Source organism: Formica exsecta, unplaced genomic scaffold (assembly GCF_003651465.1).
Source record: "Formica exsecta isolate Colony F162 unplaced genomic scaffold, ASM365146v1 scaffold2, whole genome shotgun sequence".
NCBI classification, from domain to species: Eukaryota; Metazoa; Arthropoda; class Insecta; order Hymenoptera; family Formicidae; genus Formica; species Formica exsecta.
The window spans coordinates 3,440,914-3,459,193 of record NW_021849297.1 but is presented as its reverse complement, the minus strand read 5'-3'; the positions used below and the strand labels follow the sequence as shown (position 1 = coordinate 3,459,193).

At 34.9% G+C, this 18,280-nt stretch overlaps 5 protein-coding genes across 5 annotated transcripts in view; 3 read left to right on the top strand and 2 right to left on the bottom strand.

The window, feature by feature from the left end:
* Positions 1-1,137, top strand: part of LOC115234430 (transmembrane protein 11 homolog, mitochondrial) — a 2,573-nt gene extending 1,436 nt beyond the window's left edge. Inside the window, exons 3-4 of the mRNA XM_029805497.1 lie at positions 39-371; positions 503-1,137. Of these exons, the coding sequence (XP_029661357.1) occupies positions 39-325 (287 nt within the window). The 3' untranslated portion in view covers positions 326-371; positions 503-1,137. The remainder of the gene's footprint in view (positions 1-38; positions 372-502) is intronic.
* Positions 1,138-2,243: 1,106 nt separating this feature from the next.
* On the bottom strand, positions 2,244-3,933 carry LOC115234426 (dehydrogenase/reductase SDR family protein 7-like). Its single transcript, XM_029805491.1, has 6 exons — positions 3,633-3,933; positions 3,337-3,480; positions 3,045-3,264; positions 2,889-2,973; positions 2,648-2,808; positions 2,244-2,564 (listed from the first exon to the last, which is right to left on the bottom strand). Exons 1-6 carry the CDS (start codon positions 3,930-3,932, stop codon positions 2,365-2,367), a joined length of 1,110 nt encoding a protein of 369 aa, XP_029661351.1. The 5' UTR covers position 3,933; the 3' UTR covers positions 2,244-2,364.
* Positions 3,934-3,957: 24 nt separating this feature from the next.
* LOC115234424 (zinc finger protein 420-like) overlaps positions 3,958-18,280 on the top strand; it is a 35,076-nt gene continuing 20,753 nt past the window's right edge. Inside the window, exons 1-2 of the mRNA XM_029805487.1 lie at positions 3,958-9,329; positions 9,465-9,586. Of these exons, the coding sequence (XP_029661347.1) occupies positions 4,536-7,379 (2,844 nt within the window). The 5' untranslated portion in view covers positions 3,958-4,535 and the 3' untranslated portion in view covers positions 7,380-9,329; positions 9,465-9,586. The remainder of the gene's footprint in view (positions 9,330-9,464; positions 9,587-18,280) is intronic.
* Positions 9,612-12,303, top strand: LOC115234429 (peptidyl-prolyl cis-trans isomerase H). Its single transcript, XM_029805495.1, has one exon. It carries the CDS (start codon positions 10,124-10,126, stop codon positions 10,676-10,678), a length of 555 nt encoding a protein of 184 aa, XP_029661355.1. The 5' UTR covers positions 9,612-10,123; the 3' UTR covers positions 10,679-12,303.
* LOC115234506 (aromatic-L-amino-acid decarboxylase-like) lies at positions 13,352-17,658 on the bottom strand. Its single transcript, XM_029805640.1, is given in 4 exon segments — positions 13,352-14,752; positions 16,422-16,640; positions 17,492-17,571; positions 17,574-17,658. Coding segments are annotated over 4 exon segments (1,785 nt in total).

Here is an 18,280-nt window from a genome sequence, read left to right as displayed (position 1 = left end):
TATATATATATATCTTATAATGCATGTGTTTTTTTTAGGAGTACTTTGGGGCGATCGGCCATACATCTGTGGTCCACTAGGTTTTACAGCAGTTATAACTTGTGGATTATATACAGTCTCTTGGCAATTTGATCCTTGTTGCCAATATCAAGTAGAGACTGATACCAGCAAATTACCACATGTAGAGCTGTTAGCTGTTTTAGGTCCTTCGTCTCCCACGTTTCTTGTAAGAAAAGATGACACGAGGAGACGAATTCTTCATACGACTATTACATTGGCAGCCCTCAGCATTACTGCCTGGAGAGTATACCAGGCGTTTAAGTGAAAGAGTTATTACTGGCATTGGTTTTAAGCCAGAACGAAACAATAAGGTGAGCCAAATATTATGTTTAAGTTTCACAATAGTAGATCTACAGAACTTTTTAATTAATAAGAATGCAAACTCTCTATTTTTATTTCTCATTTTGATGATTGATTCGTATTCTTTGATACTACCTTACAGGTGAGTCCTGCTTATGTGATCTGACTAAACTACACATAAATGCAAGTAACAAAAGCCAGATTTTATCCAAGTTTTTACATTGGCATGTCATTTCCTTAAGATTTTACATTGTTATATTCTTTGATCTCCACCTGGGAAAAATTGTGAAAGATAACTGTATTACAAAGTTGCAAAAGCTATATATATATATATATGCAGTCTCTAAACTGGAGGAAAAAAAAAAGATATTGACATAAGTGTTCTTAGAATTATGACATTTGCAACGGAACATATGGATTTAGCATTATGTATTTTTAGATTGTAAATATAAAATAGGTAGAAAGAGAATAAAAAAACACCCACAGTACATATTACATGTCAAAGGGTATGTTGCCTAGATTTTCTCACCCAACAGAACAATCTATATGACATAATATCAGAAGAATAAGTTGACTACTAAAAACTTAATGTATTTTTTTTAAGCTTTGATTATTTTATTAACCAACAATATGTAGAGTAAGATATATATTTTTTTCATTATAAACGCGCGCGTATAAAATTTTTTATCGTTTACATTAGTCCTATCAAATGGAAACTATTACATACATTCCTGTAAATGTTTAATGATAATAAAAGTTAAAATCCTGTACATTGCACAATATGTGAACTTTTTTCACATAATATAAAATTTGTGGTCACATGAACATGAAACCGTTCCCTCGTATGTACATCGACAGAAGAGCTCAAAATATGAACAGTGTACATAGTTCTGAATATTGTTCTAATAATAATTAGAAATCAAATTTATAACCTATATACTTTAAAATATCCTTGTTATATTGTTATGTAAAATATAGCATAAAAGTCAGAGAAACAAGAGTGGTAAGATCAATATTTGAAAATCCATTTGGATTTCATTCTAAAGAGTTCTATTTTATATATGAAGCGCAGAAAAACTTATATTTCTATTAAAGACTTGTTTCTCCAAATGTACTAGATTAATAAATTACAATACTGCAAGAAAGAAAATCCATTGCACATAGAACAAGGTATTAGAACAGAAAATGCAGTCATTTTCAGATCTGTAAAACTTTTTTCAACATATATCAAATGTTGTACATTTGTATGTATAAGGCAGCTACGTACTAACAACATATATAAAATATCGTGTAACATTTTAAATGAAAGTACGTGTAATTATTTGATGTTAAGTTTAACATCATATTTAATTACATTTTATTCAACATAAATTTTTATTATATATGCTTTTTTACATATAATCTCTATTTCATTATATAAAGAGTAGAACAAATAAGCTAACAAACATGTGATTTATATATACAGAATTTTGCAAATTAAAATGGATAAATCTGCCTGATAACAGGTTTTAGATTTTATTACAATAGATACATTTTTCAGAGGTTATATATATATATATTAAAAAACTATTATATATTTTAAGTAAGTTTATATTACTTACATAAATAAAGAAAATTTAATGAAGTGTCAAAATTTAAATAAATTATCATTTTAATATTAAATACATATGCTATCCTTTTTCAATAATCTATAGAAAATTACAAGTGTTAAAAACAATTTTTGAATAATTTATCTTGTTTACCTCCTATTCCCTCTATTTTTTTATACGAATATACTAGAAGCAGTTTGCTCATAGTTGCTCAAAATTATATACAGTCTTTATTCATGTAAATTAGAACTTTTATATTCATATTAAATTAGAACTTTTTAACATTCTTCTTTCTAACATTCTAATTTTTTATTTTATACAAAAGATATATATTACATATAAATCCATCCCACAATTATAGAAAACAATCAATTATACTCTATTTTTAATTAAATAGTATTTAAATAGTTTAAGATTATGTATTCTTTGCTGATTTTTTTGCACGTCTTTGCATAATCCAGAAAAAGAGCGAAGGAAATAAAGTTCTAAGTACTATAGCAGCCTTTGGGGAAAATGGTGCAATAGTAACTTCTTTTTCTTGCTTCAATACTGACTTTAAAATGCATTCAGCTACATACTCTGATTGATAACCACTCTCAGTTGTTTTGTCCATTACTATATAATAAAATAATATTATAGAATCATATAGACAATATAAAGTATTAATATTTAGCATTTATAATATTTTAAATACTAACATCCATATACTTGTCCATTTCCTGTTAAAGCATTAAGAGAAAGAGATGTTTTAATGTACCCTGGATTAACAACTGTAAACTTAATATTTTTGTCAAACAATTCTGCTCTAGCGGTATCATACCAAGCTTGTAATGCATGCTTAGATGCAGCATACGCAGATCTAAAAATTTGCAAACATTGTGTATTAATAATATAAATAATCTTAAGATAATTGATATTGATTTTTAATTAAATACTTGCCTAAATGGAATAGCAATTCTCCCTTGTACACTACTTATACCAACTATATGGCCAGACTGTTGTTCTATCATGAATGGAAGAACAACTGCAAATCAATAATGAATAATGAGTCTGTTACAAAATCTGTATCAAAATTTTTTTATATGATACACTTACTTTTGCTCAATGCAACTTGAGAGAAATAATTTGACAGCATGACTTTTATATCTACATCAACATTTGTATTAATAACTTCGCCTCTATATGAAATGCCAGCATTATTTATTAAAATATCGATTCTGCCATATACCATTATAGCCTCTGACACTTTATCTTTCAAGTTATTAATGTCAGTTAAATCTAATGGCAAAACAATGGGTAGATGAGTTGGAACTGTCTGAAAAGAGCAAGAAATGATTGATATTCTACATATATATTTGCCTACTAAAATATATATTATAGAACGTACTTGATGGGTATTTATCAAATCATTTTTTACTCTCTCCAGTTCTTCTTTTCTGCGAGATACCAAGATGATTCTACAACCCCAGCGGTAGAATGTATGAGCTAAAGCTTCTCCCAAACCGGAACTGGCACCAGTTATCATTACCACCTGAATTACATTAAATAATATATACATAATCATAAAATCATAAAAATATTCGAATCTCTGAATATTAACATATATCTCAAAAAATATTTTATTTACATCATAAAATTCTATTTTTTATTCTCTTAAAAAGAATGTAAAAAGATATATATTACCTTGCTGCTAAGAGCTGCTCTTTTCCGTTTTTGCTGCACAATGTCGATAAAGTGATATATCAGCCAAGGGATGGTTATTGGAATACCGAATAATTTAAACAACCACCATATAATGCTCCAACCCGCCAAAGTTTCTTCCTGTCGTTTCATGTTCATTGTGTACCACAAATTCTGATTGAATAATGACAGAATTAATACTACATATGCACATTTAGTTAAATCTTCAACCGTTACAAAATTAATGTTTAAAAGATTTACTGTTATTATATATATATATATTTTAATCGTTTGACCTGTCATTCACAAAAAAAGAGAAAAATAACCTTTGAACCACATGTCAGAAACAAATAGTATGAAATTTGTCGCGTGTTTTTATAGGGATTGTTTATTCGTTTCAGTTGCCTTTCTGACGTCATTATCGCACAACTTCAGGTAATATCCGATGTGGGTCACTGCTTTGCAGATAACCTCGCAGTATTGTAGCTCCTATATAGTGTTTTTGAGACATTCAGAAATTGAATTTGAATAATTCTTTCGATTCTACATTATCATGCAGATCTTTAAATCACAATAAAAAAATAAAATGTATATAAAAGTATATCTCTCTGTGTGTGCAAGACATAGTCGGTACCTATGCTCGCAGAACGAAGAAGAAAATATATTTTATTCATTGGCTGCGAATCGCGCATGATAAAATCGTCGTGGCATGATAATATACACTAATATACGTAATAACACTCGAATACACGACAGCTTGTCTTGCTAGCAACGATAGGACCCAACTTAACCTACAAGACTTAGCTTGAGGTGAAACTAGGTTCTGCTCAAGCATTGCCTCGTGCATGTTATAATACGTCTCACGTTGACGTAACGTTGACAGAACGTCAGTAAGTGACAAATGAAATGGAAACTCACGAGAGCGAACAGTACGTGACGTTTCCTCTCGACGGTGTACATGATGCCATACAAGAGAATATGATATCTCACGAGGAGATATGTGAACCTGTCGAATGCGTTGACGAATGTGTCCTCCAGGAGGACCTTACGGAAGTCTCAGTCAGCAACGCTAACAATACTGATATTGCTGAGTCGCAAGAGGCTGTTGAAATTCTTACGGAACGATCAGATGAAGAGGATGACAATCAGGTAGTGTATCCAATGTACATCAAGCAAGAGGAGCAGCAGCAGTACACGTCGGGTGACGACGAATCCCTGGCTGTGGAAGCTCTGCGTCAATTGGGCGGTATGTATCCATGCTTTGAAAACAAGAAAATCAGCTGTCCAATCTGTAAGTGTCTCTTTACCCAAGAAGAGATGGTTGAACATCGGTCTGTATGTACAGTGTCTAAACTATCCTGCATCACCTGTGGTGAGAGATTTGAGAGAAAGATTGACCTGAATAATCATATGGTATGTCATCAGGTGGATCGTCCTCACGCATGCAGAACATGCGGCAATTTGTTTCGTTCTAAAAGCAGTCTGCAAGCACACATGCTGCAGGTACATCAGGTCGAACGTCCACACAAATGCACTATCTGTGGCTTGGACTTTCAGAGGCCCTCCAGCTTATCTAACCACATGAAGATACATACGTACGTCGCGGGACGAGCGATCATGCAGTCACAAGGGAATAATATATCTCAATCAGTGGAAACGTTTAGGAAGTGGTCGGAGAATGCGTCCGATTCGCAGAATACATCTCAGATGCCATCTTCTTCATCTGTTCAATCTATACAGAATTATGATGTATGTCAAGTTCAATGGCCGGTCTCATCATACAATTTTCATAACGAACAATCGACAGTTACCACAATATCGAATCATCAGGAGAAGATGGATACGCTACAAGAATTTACGGTAATGCCTAATGGTGAAGTGACACAATTCAGCGAGTATACTGAGCAAAATAATATCAGTAATCCAGTCAATAACAGTCAACACTATGATATATCGATAAATTCGTTTAATACTCCCGACGGAATAGTCAAAGTCGAAACGCTTTCATATAATAACGCGAATAGAAAAAGTTATGGAAAAGTCGAAACAAACAGCAGTAAACAGTACACGTGCAAGCATTGCGGGATCAATTTTTCACGTGCGACTGCATTGGCATCTCATGAGAAGATTCACACTTCTAAAAACTGGAACATGCCGATCGAGTGCGCGTATTGCGACAAACAGTTTCAAAACGGGAATCATTTAGCGAACCATCAGATCACTTGCGCCAAGAAGATAATGCAGAACAATATAGAACAAGGCGTGCCCAACAACAAGTGGGGCAAGCATGCTTGTTCCGAGTGCGGAAAGAAGTTCACGACCAAGCAGAAAATGTTTCGTCATCAGTGGATCCACCGAAAAAAAACACACTCGTGCGAAGTATGCGGTTCGCAGTTTGAGAAGCAAAACGAGCTGGACGAGCATAGATTGTCTGCACATCCCGGAGATTCGCCGTTCACTTGCACTGAATGCGGAAAGAGCTTCGTGTCGCGACAAGGTCTCTGGGAGCACGGTAGAACGCACGCTGGGAGCCCGGCGCATTTTCAATGCGACACTTGCTCGAAAACCTTTTCGTCTCGCCAAGGATATTTAATACACAATCGTACGCATACCGGCGAACGACCGTATGGCTGCAAGTTTTGTTGGAAAGCGTTTCGGGATGGCGGGACCTTGAGGAAGCATGAACGGATTCACACCGGGGAAAGACCACACGTGTGTCCGTTATGCTCGAGGGCTTTTAATCAGAAAGTAGTCCTGCGCGAACACGTTCGATGGGTCCACGCCGCGGGAAAAAACGAGACAGAAGCGAGCAATCCTCCGTATCCGTGTCCCCTGTGCGGTGCTCTCAATCAAGACCGCGATGAACTCTGCGCACATATCGTTAAGCATTCGGATCAGATGATAGCCGAGGCAAAGGCGAAGACTAACAACGATGCCTCTCCGAAGTCGAAGCCAATGAAGAAGAAATCATCGAAATCAACGTCATCGTGCAACGCGCGGGCAAAGCAAAATGCTGCCTTGGAGCATTTCATCTCCAAGACGGAACAAAATGAAGCTTTATTATCCATCACCGATACATCTGATAAATCGGACGATTTGCATGTTATGAACGAGAAGCAGAACAACGCCTTTGTTGTGGTCACCACGGAAAAACGTAGCGACGGTTTTATAGCGATATCCGAGCTTAAGCACAGCAACATACGGTTCATCGTAGAAGGCAAGGAAGACGAGAACATTCATGTACTCCAAGTGGATCAGAATCACCGAAATGCTCTCGATATGATTGCTATGGATAAGCAAAACGATGCGGCGCACATTGTATCGACAGAATCCGTAGACAATGCGCTCGATGAAACAATCAGACAAAACGATATATCCACAATGCACTTAATTCAATCTTCTAAACAAAATAATACTCTAAATATAATATCGAAACAGAACGAATCGCTACCTGTTTTAGCGATACCGAATCCCCAGAGCCACGAAAATTACTCCAGCCAAATCATACAAGTGAGCAGTACTGATATACCTATGGACGTAATGACTGAGCAAACCTTAAAAGAGGAAATAGATCAAGACGAACAAGATACTTTAGTGGGAACATCTCAGGAAGAGACATCTCATGTTATCCAAGTTGTACAGTATCAACCGCATGACAGTGACGATGGAGAGGATTTTACTTGCGAGATCTGCGAAGAAACTTTCGCTGACAAAAATATGCTGAAAGAACATATTAAGGTTCACATATAATTACCACTGTTACACTTTGCTGTTCATTGCATTGCTTGTGATATTCCACACGCTATTAATACAACTCTGTAGACAGTAACAAATGTACATACGACAAATTCTTTACCATTGAAAAATTTATATTGTACAGAATTTATTTATAATGCTCTGTTTATATGTAACATGTTTTAAACAAGTTTAGTTTCTGTGAAAAGAGATATAACGTTATGTACATTTGTTACAAAGTTGATGTGCATAAAGTTAGTTTTCAAAAAAATACACATTTTAGTTAATTATATAAGATACACATATCTAATCTCATTAGAAAATGCTATAATTAAACGTCATATACGTATTTTTTAATTTATAAAGATTTCTAATTTTTATTTTAAATTTAATTGTATGTTTTGTTTCTTTTTTTTTATAAAAAACATTACGAGATGTTTAATGGTTTATTACAGTGTAGCAAAACATTTATCATAAAATTAAGAAATTGGTTTGTCAAATGTAACATTTCATAATTTGACATGGAAATGCAATCTTTTTATTTCTATCAAACAGGAAATTACCATAAGAATATTTTTTTAGATAATCTCAGATAAATACGTGTTATAAATACAAAGGCACATTTTGTTGGCATTTCTTTTTTTTTTTTCTTTTTTTTTTTTTGTGTCGAGAAATTACATCTACATCAAATCAATGTATATCAATTTTAATTACATTTTATATTTTTATCATTTTATATTTTATCTTTATTTTAAACATACCTCTGATGAAAAAAAGGTATTTTCTGTAAAGGACAGACATATGAATCTTTACTTCTAGTTAAATGCTTTTTTTCTAATTACTGTTTATAAAACAGTACATTATTGTATTACAATAATTATTATTTGCCAATGATTACATTGTCTTTTATCTCTAGATTATTAATTTCCACATGTTTGTAAGACAATGATATTTTAACGATTAATAATAGATTAGCACAAAATATATATATGTCCTTCCCTTTTCCAGAATATTAATAAACGTTACAAGTTGTTTTCATGCATTTAGATGGTATACATGTGGTAAAATAATTCTAAAGAATGAATTGTGTGTGTAAAACCAAGTAGATACATTCTATTATCGATATTCTTGAAAAAAAGCTACATATCCTGAGAAAATAAACAAGATCTGCAGTCCGGCATGTGTTACAGTTTTATATACATATATATTTCTGTTTGTGCAACTTATGTTACCAATAAAGAGTCATATCCAAGTAGAATCGAATGATACTGAAACTGTAAAATATGAGGTGTGCAATAGGAAAATAAAGTGTATTTTATTTTGTAAAACCATCCATCATTTATTATGTATGTATTCATTATTTATTCATACATGTTTAATTATATGCCACCGTTGTATATCATTGTATTCATGTATCGTGTACAATTGTATTAAAATTGATAATTTAGGAATAACAAAAAGAAAAGTATAAAATAAGAGTATAGAAATATAATATCATAACAAAATTGATAAAAAACGAGTATATAAAAGTAAAAGAAACACTTAAAAAGTAAACATTTTTATATAAAATAATTTCAAGTATTTGTACGTATATATATATATGACTTAAAATGTTAAGTAATTTGTTCAACTACTTTTTGGCTACGTTCCACTTAACGCTTCTGAAATTATATCCTTATTATTCACTAAAAGTTAAACGAAGACAGATGATACTCGTGATTATTGTGATCGCTAACTGGAACGTAGTCAAAGCATGGAGAAATCGACCAATCACAGGTCTAGCGCAAAGTACGCCATGTTGCTGCGTTTTTCGTATGAACGATTGATCGATTTTTCTGTGTATATATCACTTTGACGCAATTATTTAAGTCCATTTAAAACAAATATCTAATAAAGGAGAGAAACAAAGTGCAAAGAGTACGACTGAAACAAACACGTCTTTCGAGCAATTTCGAAAGAAACATGGTATGTACGTTGTAGGAAAAAAGAATCGCGCGCAATCACGTGTTCTCGCCGGTAATAAACAACTGTGCATAAGCGCGCAGTTTGTCGCGAACAATTGTCAGGTTTGGTCACGTTGTTTAAATTTGAAATTTCTAGGCGAGTGTGTACTTATCATCCCGAATCTTGCTGCGGTAATACCGGAGGATATTTCGAGGAAAGAACCGAGTCTTGTCGCCGTTTGATTATCGAGACTATTGTCGGGTTCTTCACCGAGCAAGGTAAGATAAATTGAAATGAGCGCCACTGCGATGTTTATTTACAAAATACCACGAGAACAAAAGCGCATTTATCTCATTCCTTATTATTAATTGTTCTTTAATAATATTCGTATATTACTCAACGAAATGAACTTTCTTTTAATTATTGAAAGAGTTAGCACACCGTAAGACCTTAACCTCCATTTGAACGCTGTGTATCGCCGTTTACGCGGTCTCGCTGAAAGGAGTATTTACGATAAAATACGTTTACATTATTGCGCAGTTTAACACGAAGCTCATTCTTTATCACAGGTATCGCTTGTTAAGACCAGTGATAGATCGTTCTCTGCGCGAATTATACGCTGCAAAGTTGATTTCCAAGAGAAATCTAACCTGTAATCGCGCGTGATTTTTTTGAGGTTATATTTGTCTACGTAAATATTTCATGAATTGGGTAGAATATTTCTATCTGACGCACTCTAGAGTGGATTAAACATCTCAAAATTGCCGTGGGTGACAATTGTAATAAGCATTGCGGAAAGGAACATTGTAAGCAGCATGCCTACGTGGAACCAGATTCAGGCTCAGCTGCGAAATCCCAACAATCCGGTTGTCTTCTTCGACGTGTCGGTAGGCACCACAGAAATAGGTCGTATGATCTTCGAGCTGTTCGAGGATGTGTGCCCGAAGACGTCGGAAAATTTCCGGCAATTCTGCACCGGTGAATACAGGAAGGATGGTGTTCCGCTGGGTTTCAAAGGAGCCATCTTTCACAGAGTGATCAAGGATTTTATGATACAAGGGGGTGACTTCGTCAACGGCGATGGTACCGGAGTGTTGAGTATCTATAGTGGTGGAACATTCCCAGACGAGAACTTCACCCTGAAGCATGACTCTCCTGGTCTATTGTCTATGGCCAATAGCGGGAAGGATACCAATGGCTGTCAGTTCTTCATTACATGCGCCAAATGCAACTTTTTGGATGGCAAGCATGTTGTCTTTGGCAGAGTGATTGATGGTCTGCTCGTCATGAGAAAAGTGGAAAATGTTCCTACTGGACCGAATAATAAGCCAAAAATTCCAGTTACGATATCTCAATGTGGACAGATGTAGCAGTAATGTGTTACTTATTTATACTTGTATAAACTCTTTCTCACATTATTGATATAATTGTATGGGCCTGTCCTTTAAAAAAAAGAAAACCATAAAAATAAAATTTTTATTTTATGTAAAATTGTTGTTATGTATTTGGAATTATATAAAAGATGTAATAATCTCTCTTTGCTTGACGCAATAATTTTACATACATTATTTTTGTAATTCATATTATTATATGCAATTTTGAACTTTTGTTCTGATATTACAATAATCCAATTTGATATATGAAAGTTTTAAAAAATTGCAACATTTATATAATAATTTATATGTATAAAAAATGTGCCAATTAGAATTTTATTTTAGTTTTCTTTTCTTTTATTTCTACTTATTTTTAAGATATGTGTGTAATATCTATAATTTATATAAAAACTTATATAGTTAGAGGTTTTCTTTTAATTATCTTATTATACATTAATATATTTGCATTTTCTTGCTATTATATTACTTTCATAAAAAAGTCAAAGGAAAGAAAAGGAAGAGAAAACATGCACAATGGAATCAAACAAAAAAAACAAAAAAAAAACATTAACATTTTATTTGTAGCACATTTAGTAAATTGCTACTTTATTATATGTCCAAAAGATATATATTTGTAAGTATACTATAATCTTTAGTAGAGCTTATCAAAACTAAATATTTACACAAAACTTATATATATACATATATATATATATATATACAATATACATATATGTTTATTAGCTAAAATTATAAATGGGTGAATAAAAGAAAACTCACTCAGTTATCTTACGAACTTTAATTTTATTATTAACATCTGTACATATGATATAAATATTTTATAATGACTCTACGTATCATGTACGTTTGTAAATAATGAAATCTCGAGTAATTCTTCAATTTTGTCTTTATAGATCTAGACTGATTTTTACGAATCGAAGTAAAGAATTGTTCATACACATCGGAATTGTCCATACACATACATTTATATATTTGTATCAGCATCGATTCGATGAGACTCAAACTGTAAATTTATTAATCTATAATTGTTGTAAATTTTAATTTGTAAATTTTGTTTGTTTTTCCAAACTTTGTTTCATAATTTTCTCGCTTATTTATTATATGTCGTAAGGATTATGTACAATTATTTTAAATTAAGATCTATTTCCACATTGGTCGATGTCGGTTACATAACTATTCAATCACTTATGTATGAATATGTTGATTATATCCACGATGTCTGAAAAATTCTAATATAATTTTATTATTACATTATACAGTATCTCAAAGCTATAAAATATATTTTTTCAAATGTGTTTTATAATTTTAAAATTTTTTAATGAAATGTTGGGTATCACAATGTTTGTCATGATCTGTTAATTTATAATTGATTATGACACGATATTAAATAATATCTTTTTATTAATTATTTAGTTCTTTTTTAATTCAAGATCAAAATTAAGAATTTACAGAGATTCAAAATTAAGTACTTTTTAAAATATTAGTTGATGTATCAGCGTTATAACGCATCTTCCTTTGTAATCTTGACAGTAGTATCAACGACGGAAAACGCAATTCTGATAAACTCAGTATATATCGAAACCAATATAGTCGTTCACAGTTAATTCACGCGTAAATTTATTGAAATCGATACACTTTTATTATTTACGAGCATTTTATATAAAATTATTGGAGTCTGTACATACATCGGCAGTCATTATCACATGTTACATATATACAATAATTCATCTCACTATTGTTTCTATATAGACATATATATATATCAAAATAAATCACGACTATACGTTAACTATACGCGTAGTCGCCTCTAAATTGTCCACAATTCAGAACGAAATTTGTACGTACCACAGAATTCTATCTATAATTAATATTTTTATATAATTATAATTATATTTTCAATGTAATATTCTCTTTATCTTATAATTTCAGTATATATATATATAATGAAATCTTTATCTTTATAAAAGCTTTTAACAAAACAGAAGAAAAATTTTATATTAATCGAATATTTTTGAAATTATATAATTTTATAATTATATGTATATACATTTATAATTAATTTTTTTTAATCGAATTTTATCATGAATTACGTTTTGTCTAAAATATCTTCAAGAATCTCACGCTTTATCGCAAAACTTGACTCAACATTGCATGCGTTATTGATACATTTTGTTGTCACGAAGTATCACTCTTAGAGAGTGCGTACAATCAATCCATTGTCCACAATCTTTTCGCATGGCATCCAATGAATTTTTGATCAAAATCAAATGACTTGGTTAAACATTTACGTGGTGATGCCATTGCCGATAATCAGTTCTTGTCAATAAATACGACTTCGGGAATCAGTAAGTTGATGACGGCGGGCCGTCACAGTTTCGCATCACACGGCCGTGTAGCGAGGGCCCTTTTTATTATTATCATCTACGTCGTCCCGAGCCGGCGCCGGGGACCGTCATCGACATCGTCACGATCTGAAACCAATATGCGACTGATTATTATTGTCAACAAATCTTTTCTATCATATTTAAAAAAGATGAAAAAATAACATTATAACTTACACTAAAAATAAAATGGACAAAAACACATAGAGAGAAAGAGAGAGAGAGAGAGAGAAATAGAAAAAAAAATCTTTGATGCTACTGATGGATGCTAAAGATTCGCCAAGAAAGATAATACTACCTGTAGGCTAGACTTGGAGATGGATTTCTTGTAGACGTCCCTGGTAACGCTCCTGGTAAAACTGAACTTTCGGACGAGTTTCTTGTCGAGGGCAGCCGGACTCTTTGGACCCTTTGCTCTGTACTCATCTTCCGTGCCTTCGTAGTGTGCCAGCATTACTTCCGTGGCATGCTCCTCGATCACGTTGAGCGCGTAATCAATATCTTCTTCGGTCGCGTCCTCCTTCGTCACACAGAAGCGCAAGATATATTTGCCCATTACACGGGCTGGTATCATGTGCAGCCGACCAGATGCATTAATGTTGGCCAGCAATTCCTGATTCATTTCTTCGCTCTCCTTCAATCGGAAACACACCAGGCCGACTCGCACGTCATTCAGGATTTCAAAGCGTCTGTCTTTCTTCATTTGCGCCTCAAATCTCTTTGCCAGCCTTATGTGATTCCTAATGTACTTTTGTAACCCGTTGATACCGTACGATCTCATGACGAACCAGAGCTTCAACGCCCGGAATCGTCTGCTGAGCGGGATGCCCCAATGACGATAGTCGATTGATTCTCCCGAGCGAGCATGTTGAAGATAAAGCGGATCGACGACCAATGCCGACGTGAGCTTCATTCGATTACGCACCCATAGACAAGAACAATCAAAATTCACCAGCAACCACTTGTTCGGATTTGTATTAAAGGAATCAGCATGCTCGATGCCGGCCATGAATGGCCTCATTTCCGGACAGATGAAAGCGTTACCAGCGTAAGCGCCGTCCACGTGCAACCAGATGTTGGGATACAGCTTGCATACAGGCCCGATCTCTACAAGATTGTCAAAGGCGCAGGACCCGGTAGTGCCCAGAGTAGTGGACACGTAAAACGGCACTAAGCCGTTCGCCACGTCTTCCCTGATGGCCAACTCGAGCCGTCTACCGCGTAAGGCGGCTTTGTCGTCCGGCTCGAGTATCCGCAGCTTCACCAGACTGATCATCGCTGCTTTCTCAACGCACGAGTGCGACTCCGTAGAGCAATAGGCCACCAATTTTGGCAGGAACGCCGAATCCTCCGTATTGGGTTCCTGCTCTTTCAGCATCTTAATTGCTTGCGTGCGCGCCGCCAGCATCGTCACCAGAATACACTCAGAGGCCGAGCCCTGAATCACGCCGCCGCCGCTTTTCTGCTCCGACAAGAACTCGGCTGGCAGGTCGATTGCTTTAGCATACCAATCTAGCACGATGGTTTCAAGTTCAGTACAAGCTGGACTAGCCGCCCACGAAAAACCGATGCAGCCGATTGCGTCTGACAGCAGATCACCGAGGATCGAAGGGAATGAGTTGCCAGACGGGAAGTAGGCGTGAAATCGCGGATGCTGCCAGTGGGTGATCTGCAAAATGCATTGTTTTCACGTACCAGCGTAAGTCGAGTAACCTACTTTTATGTTTTGAAATTGATTTATCCGTGAAAAGAATGGGACGATGGAATGAATGGCGGAAATGCCGGTTGACAGCAGCAACTTCATTGTCACCGCGATAAAACGTTGCATTGGAGATGTTAAGAACGGACTTTGCGAACGTTTGTAGAAAAAGTCGCGATGCATCGTTTCTCGAAGCCGTTGTCTTCTTCAAAAATAAAGATCGGATCGTTGTGACGTTGCTATTGTCCTTCAGTTTTTCAATCGGCTGATTGCTTGTATATACGCGATTGTCGCTGAAATTACTTTTACTTTTAAAAATCTTTTCTATCTCATTTGACAATTTCAATAGATTATAAGATTGCCTTACATTTTATCTGCATCTTAATTGCTTGCGTGCGCGCCGCCAGCATCGTCACCAGAATACACTCAGAGGCCGAGCCCTGAATCACGCCGCCGCCGCTTTTCTGCTCCGACAAGAACTCGGCTGGCAGGTCGATTGCTTTAGCATACCAATCTAGCACGATGGTTTCAAGTTCAGTACAAGCTGGACTAGCCGCCCACGAAAAACCGATGCAGCCGATTGCGTCTGACAGCAGATCACCGAGGATCGAAGGGAATGAGTTGCCAGACGGGAAGTAGGCGTGAAATCGCGGATGCTGCCAGTGGGTGATCTGCAAAATGCATTGTTTTCACGTACCAGCGTAAGTCGAGTAACCTACTTTTATGTTTTGAAATTGATTTATCCGTGAAAAGAATGGGACGATGGAATGAATGGCGGAAATGCCGGTTGACAGCAGCAACTTCATTGTCACCGCGATAAAACGTTGCATTGGAGATGTTAAGAACGGACTTTGCGAACGTTTGTAGAAAAAGTCGCGATGCATCGTTTCTCGAAGCCGTTGTCTTCTTCAAAAATAAAGATCGGATCGTTGTGACGTTGCTATTGTCCTTCAGTTTTTCAATCGGCTGATTGCTTGTATATACGCGATTGTCGCTGAAATTACTTTTACTTTTAAAAATCTTTTCTATCTCATTTGACAATTTCAATAGAGTATAAGATTGCCTTACATTTTATCTCTCCCTAAAAATCATGTTAATTCTGATATCGAGAGTGTACGATTTTTAGCAAAAAATTTTTATTGAATAAATTTCTATCTCTTAAATACATATATTTTAAATTTTAAATGAGAATATTATATATGCCGTGAATCTTCTTTCTGAGATGATATTCTATACGATATTTATTTATATGTAAAAAATTATTTTATTGGTTAAAACTATTGTACTCCTACATAGTTTACGTTTACATAATACGCGTTGCATCATATATGCTTTTATATTACGGCACTCGACCTTAACTTTTGCTCAAGTTCTTCAAAGGATACATCTATGAAACAAACTTCCCGTGTCGCAAAATGCGTCGCGATTTATCTATCATGTCATTAGTTTTCTAAACCCCCGGGAGTGAAAACGGCAGGACGTTAGGTTCTTATCTCCTTTATCTTCTCTCTTTCACGTGCACGAATATTATTTATATCGGCAGAGGGGGAAGGGAAGGGTTGAAATCAATGGCGAGAGAGAGAGAGAGAGAGAAAGAGGATCGATAATCGTCAGCTACAATCGCCGGCAGGTAACTCACTCCGGGCATTATTTTGCCATCGACGTCCCTCATGATGGCGTCCCATGATTCCGGCTTAAGAGGCGCCTCTTTCGGGATTAGATGTCTCAAATATCCGGGATCGACGTTCGCCGTCACCCTCTTGCCCTCCAACGTGCGAATATACTCGCAGATGTACTCGATCATCTCCTTACCGCGCACACGGAATTCATCGATGTTCATGATGCCAGAATAAAACCCCTCCCGGCTGAAAAGTAGCGATTTTTGTGAGGAAATGCGTGTCAAAGCATATAAAGAAAACGCTTGGACATGCTATACGTCGCGTATGTTCGTGACTTTTTTTTTTTAATGTTTCCATCAACACGCCAGTGCGCCTGTTATCCTCCTATATTTGCTTTAGAAAAAGATCAATTCTTCCGTGCTCTTGCGAGGATTCTTCGCGGCGTATTAATTCTTTCGAGCAAAAGGAAATGTGCTATCGGCGAATACATCTAATAATAATCCACGAAAGTATTATGAAAGTAACGTCGCGGAATGCTCGTGCATTGAATTAATTACACACGAGGTACCACGTCATAAATATTACAGAAGCAAAAACAAAGGCCATATAAATTCTGCTAATTGTATTTACGATATTTATATCTATATTCCAGAATCTTCTATGATCCCAAAACCTAAAGGGTAAGCGTAAGTTTATCCTGTCGTAGATAGTTTTTATTATCATTACTAATTCACATTTTTTTTTTTTAATAAATAAATAAAGCTTCTTTAATTTTTCTGTAACATAAACAAATATAGATTTCGAAATGCAATTTTTAAAGAATCGAGAAAGAGTGCGAGTGGCGAACGAAATCAATGAACAATGTAACTCCACATTTTCTTTTTCCTACCGCTTGAAAAATCGCTATAATTTGGCGGGAAAAATCGATTCTTTATATTAAATCTTTTTATGTAAGCAAATACATAGATTTTTAAGGCCGATTTTTTTAAAGAGTTGCAAAAGTCGCGTCGCTCCTTTTTCAAGAATCAGGACAACGATTGACGAAAATGACGACATTGAAGAGTCTCGACGTACAATTCGTTGATTTCACTCACGTTTTGTTTCCGCTACCGCTCGAGAAATCGCTCCACTTTGGCGGAAAATCGGCCCTCTCAGTCGCGCGAACTTTTCGTTCCCGTAACTCGAGTGCCGCGCGATTTTTCCTCGCACGTGTCGAACATTTGCCGCGAACCACGTCAGACGAGAGACTAGTAGCATCTGCCGAAGCACCGGTCAGTTTTATGCGCGCCTCGGCTCCATACATCCCTGCTATCACGCAGATAAAATTAATAACGTTTTAGAGTGAAACAGATTTGATCGCTCTAAAAGCAATTAAACCCAATTTTTTTAATCAATCTAATCTCGGCAGATGAGACGAATTCTTAATTCCGGATCATCAATGAAACGTTGAATACAAACATTTCAACGTGAATGTAATCTATAGATGACGTCTTAAAATTGAAGGAAAACAAATAATAAGAAAAAATTAATATTTTTATATTGTGTTATCATTAATTACGCAATTATACAAAAAAAAAAAGATAATTTTTTAATGGGGGAAACAAAGACATTATATAAATTGAACAAATCAAAATTAATCAGCTAGACTTATTGAATACAAATTATATCCAGTTATATAACACAATTATATAAATGGACTAATGAGTTAGTATTACGAGTGGTCTTCTTAAGCGTTTTGCAAGTATTTAATCTTTTTGGTACACAATAATATATATTGTCATATTTAATTGCGTAAACATATATATTTTTTCAACGAAATCTGTTTACGAATTTTTCTAAGCGTATATTGTCTATAGTCTATATGATAGAAATTTATATA

Bases quoted from the DNA above. Each gene is read 5' to 3' on its own strand.
- LOC115234426 (XM_029805491.1), bottom strand. From the start codon at position 3,932: ATGACAGGTCAAACGATTAAAATATATATATATATAATAACAGTAAAT. The intron at 3,481-3,632 runs GTAATATATATC...AATGTAATTCAG, and splicing joins GAGCAGCTCTTAGCAGCAAG to GTGGTAATGATAACTGGTGC. The intron at 2,565-2,647 runs GTTAGTATTTAA...TTTATTATATAG, and splicing joins AAATGGACAAGTATATGGAT to TAATGGACAAAACAACTGAG.
- LOC115234429 (XM_029805495.1), top strand. From the start codon at position 10,124: ATGCCTACGTGGAACCAGATTCAGGCTCAGCTGCGAAATCCCAACAAT.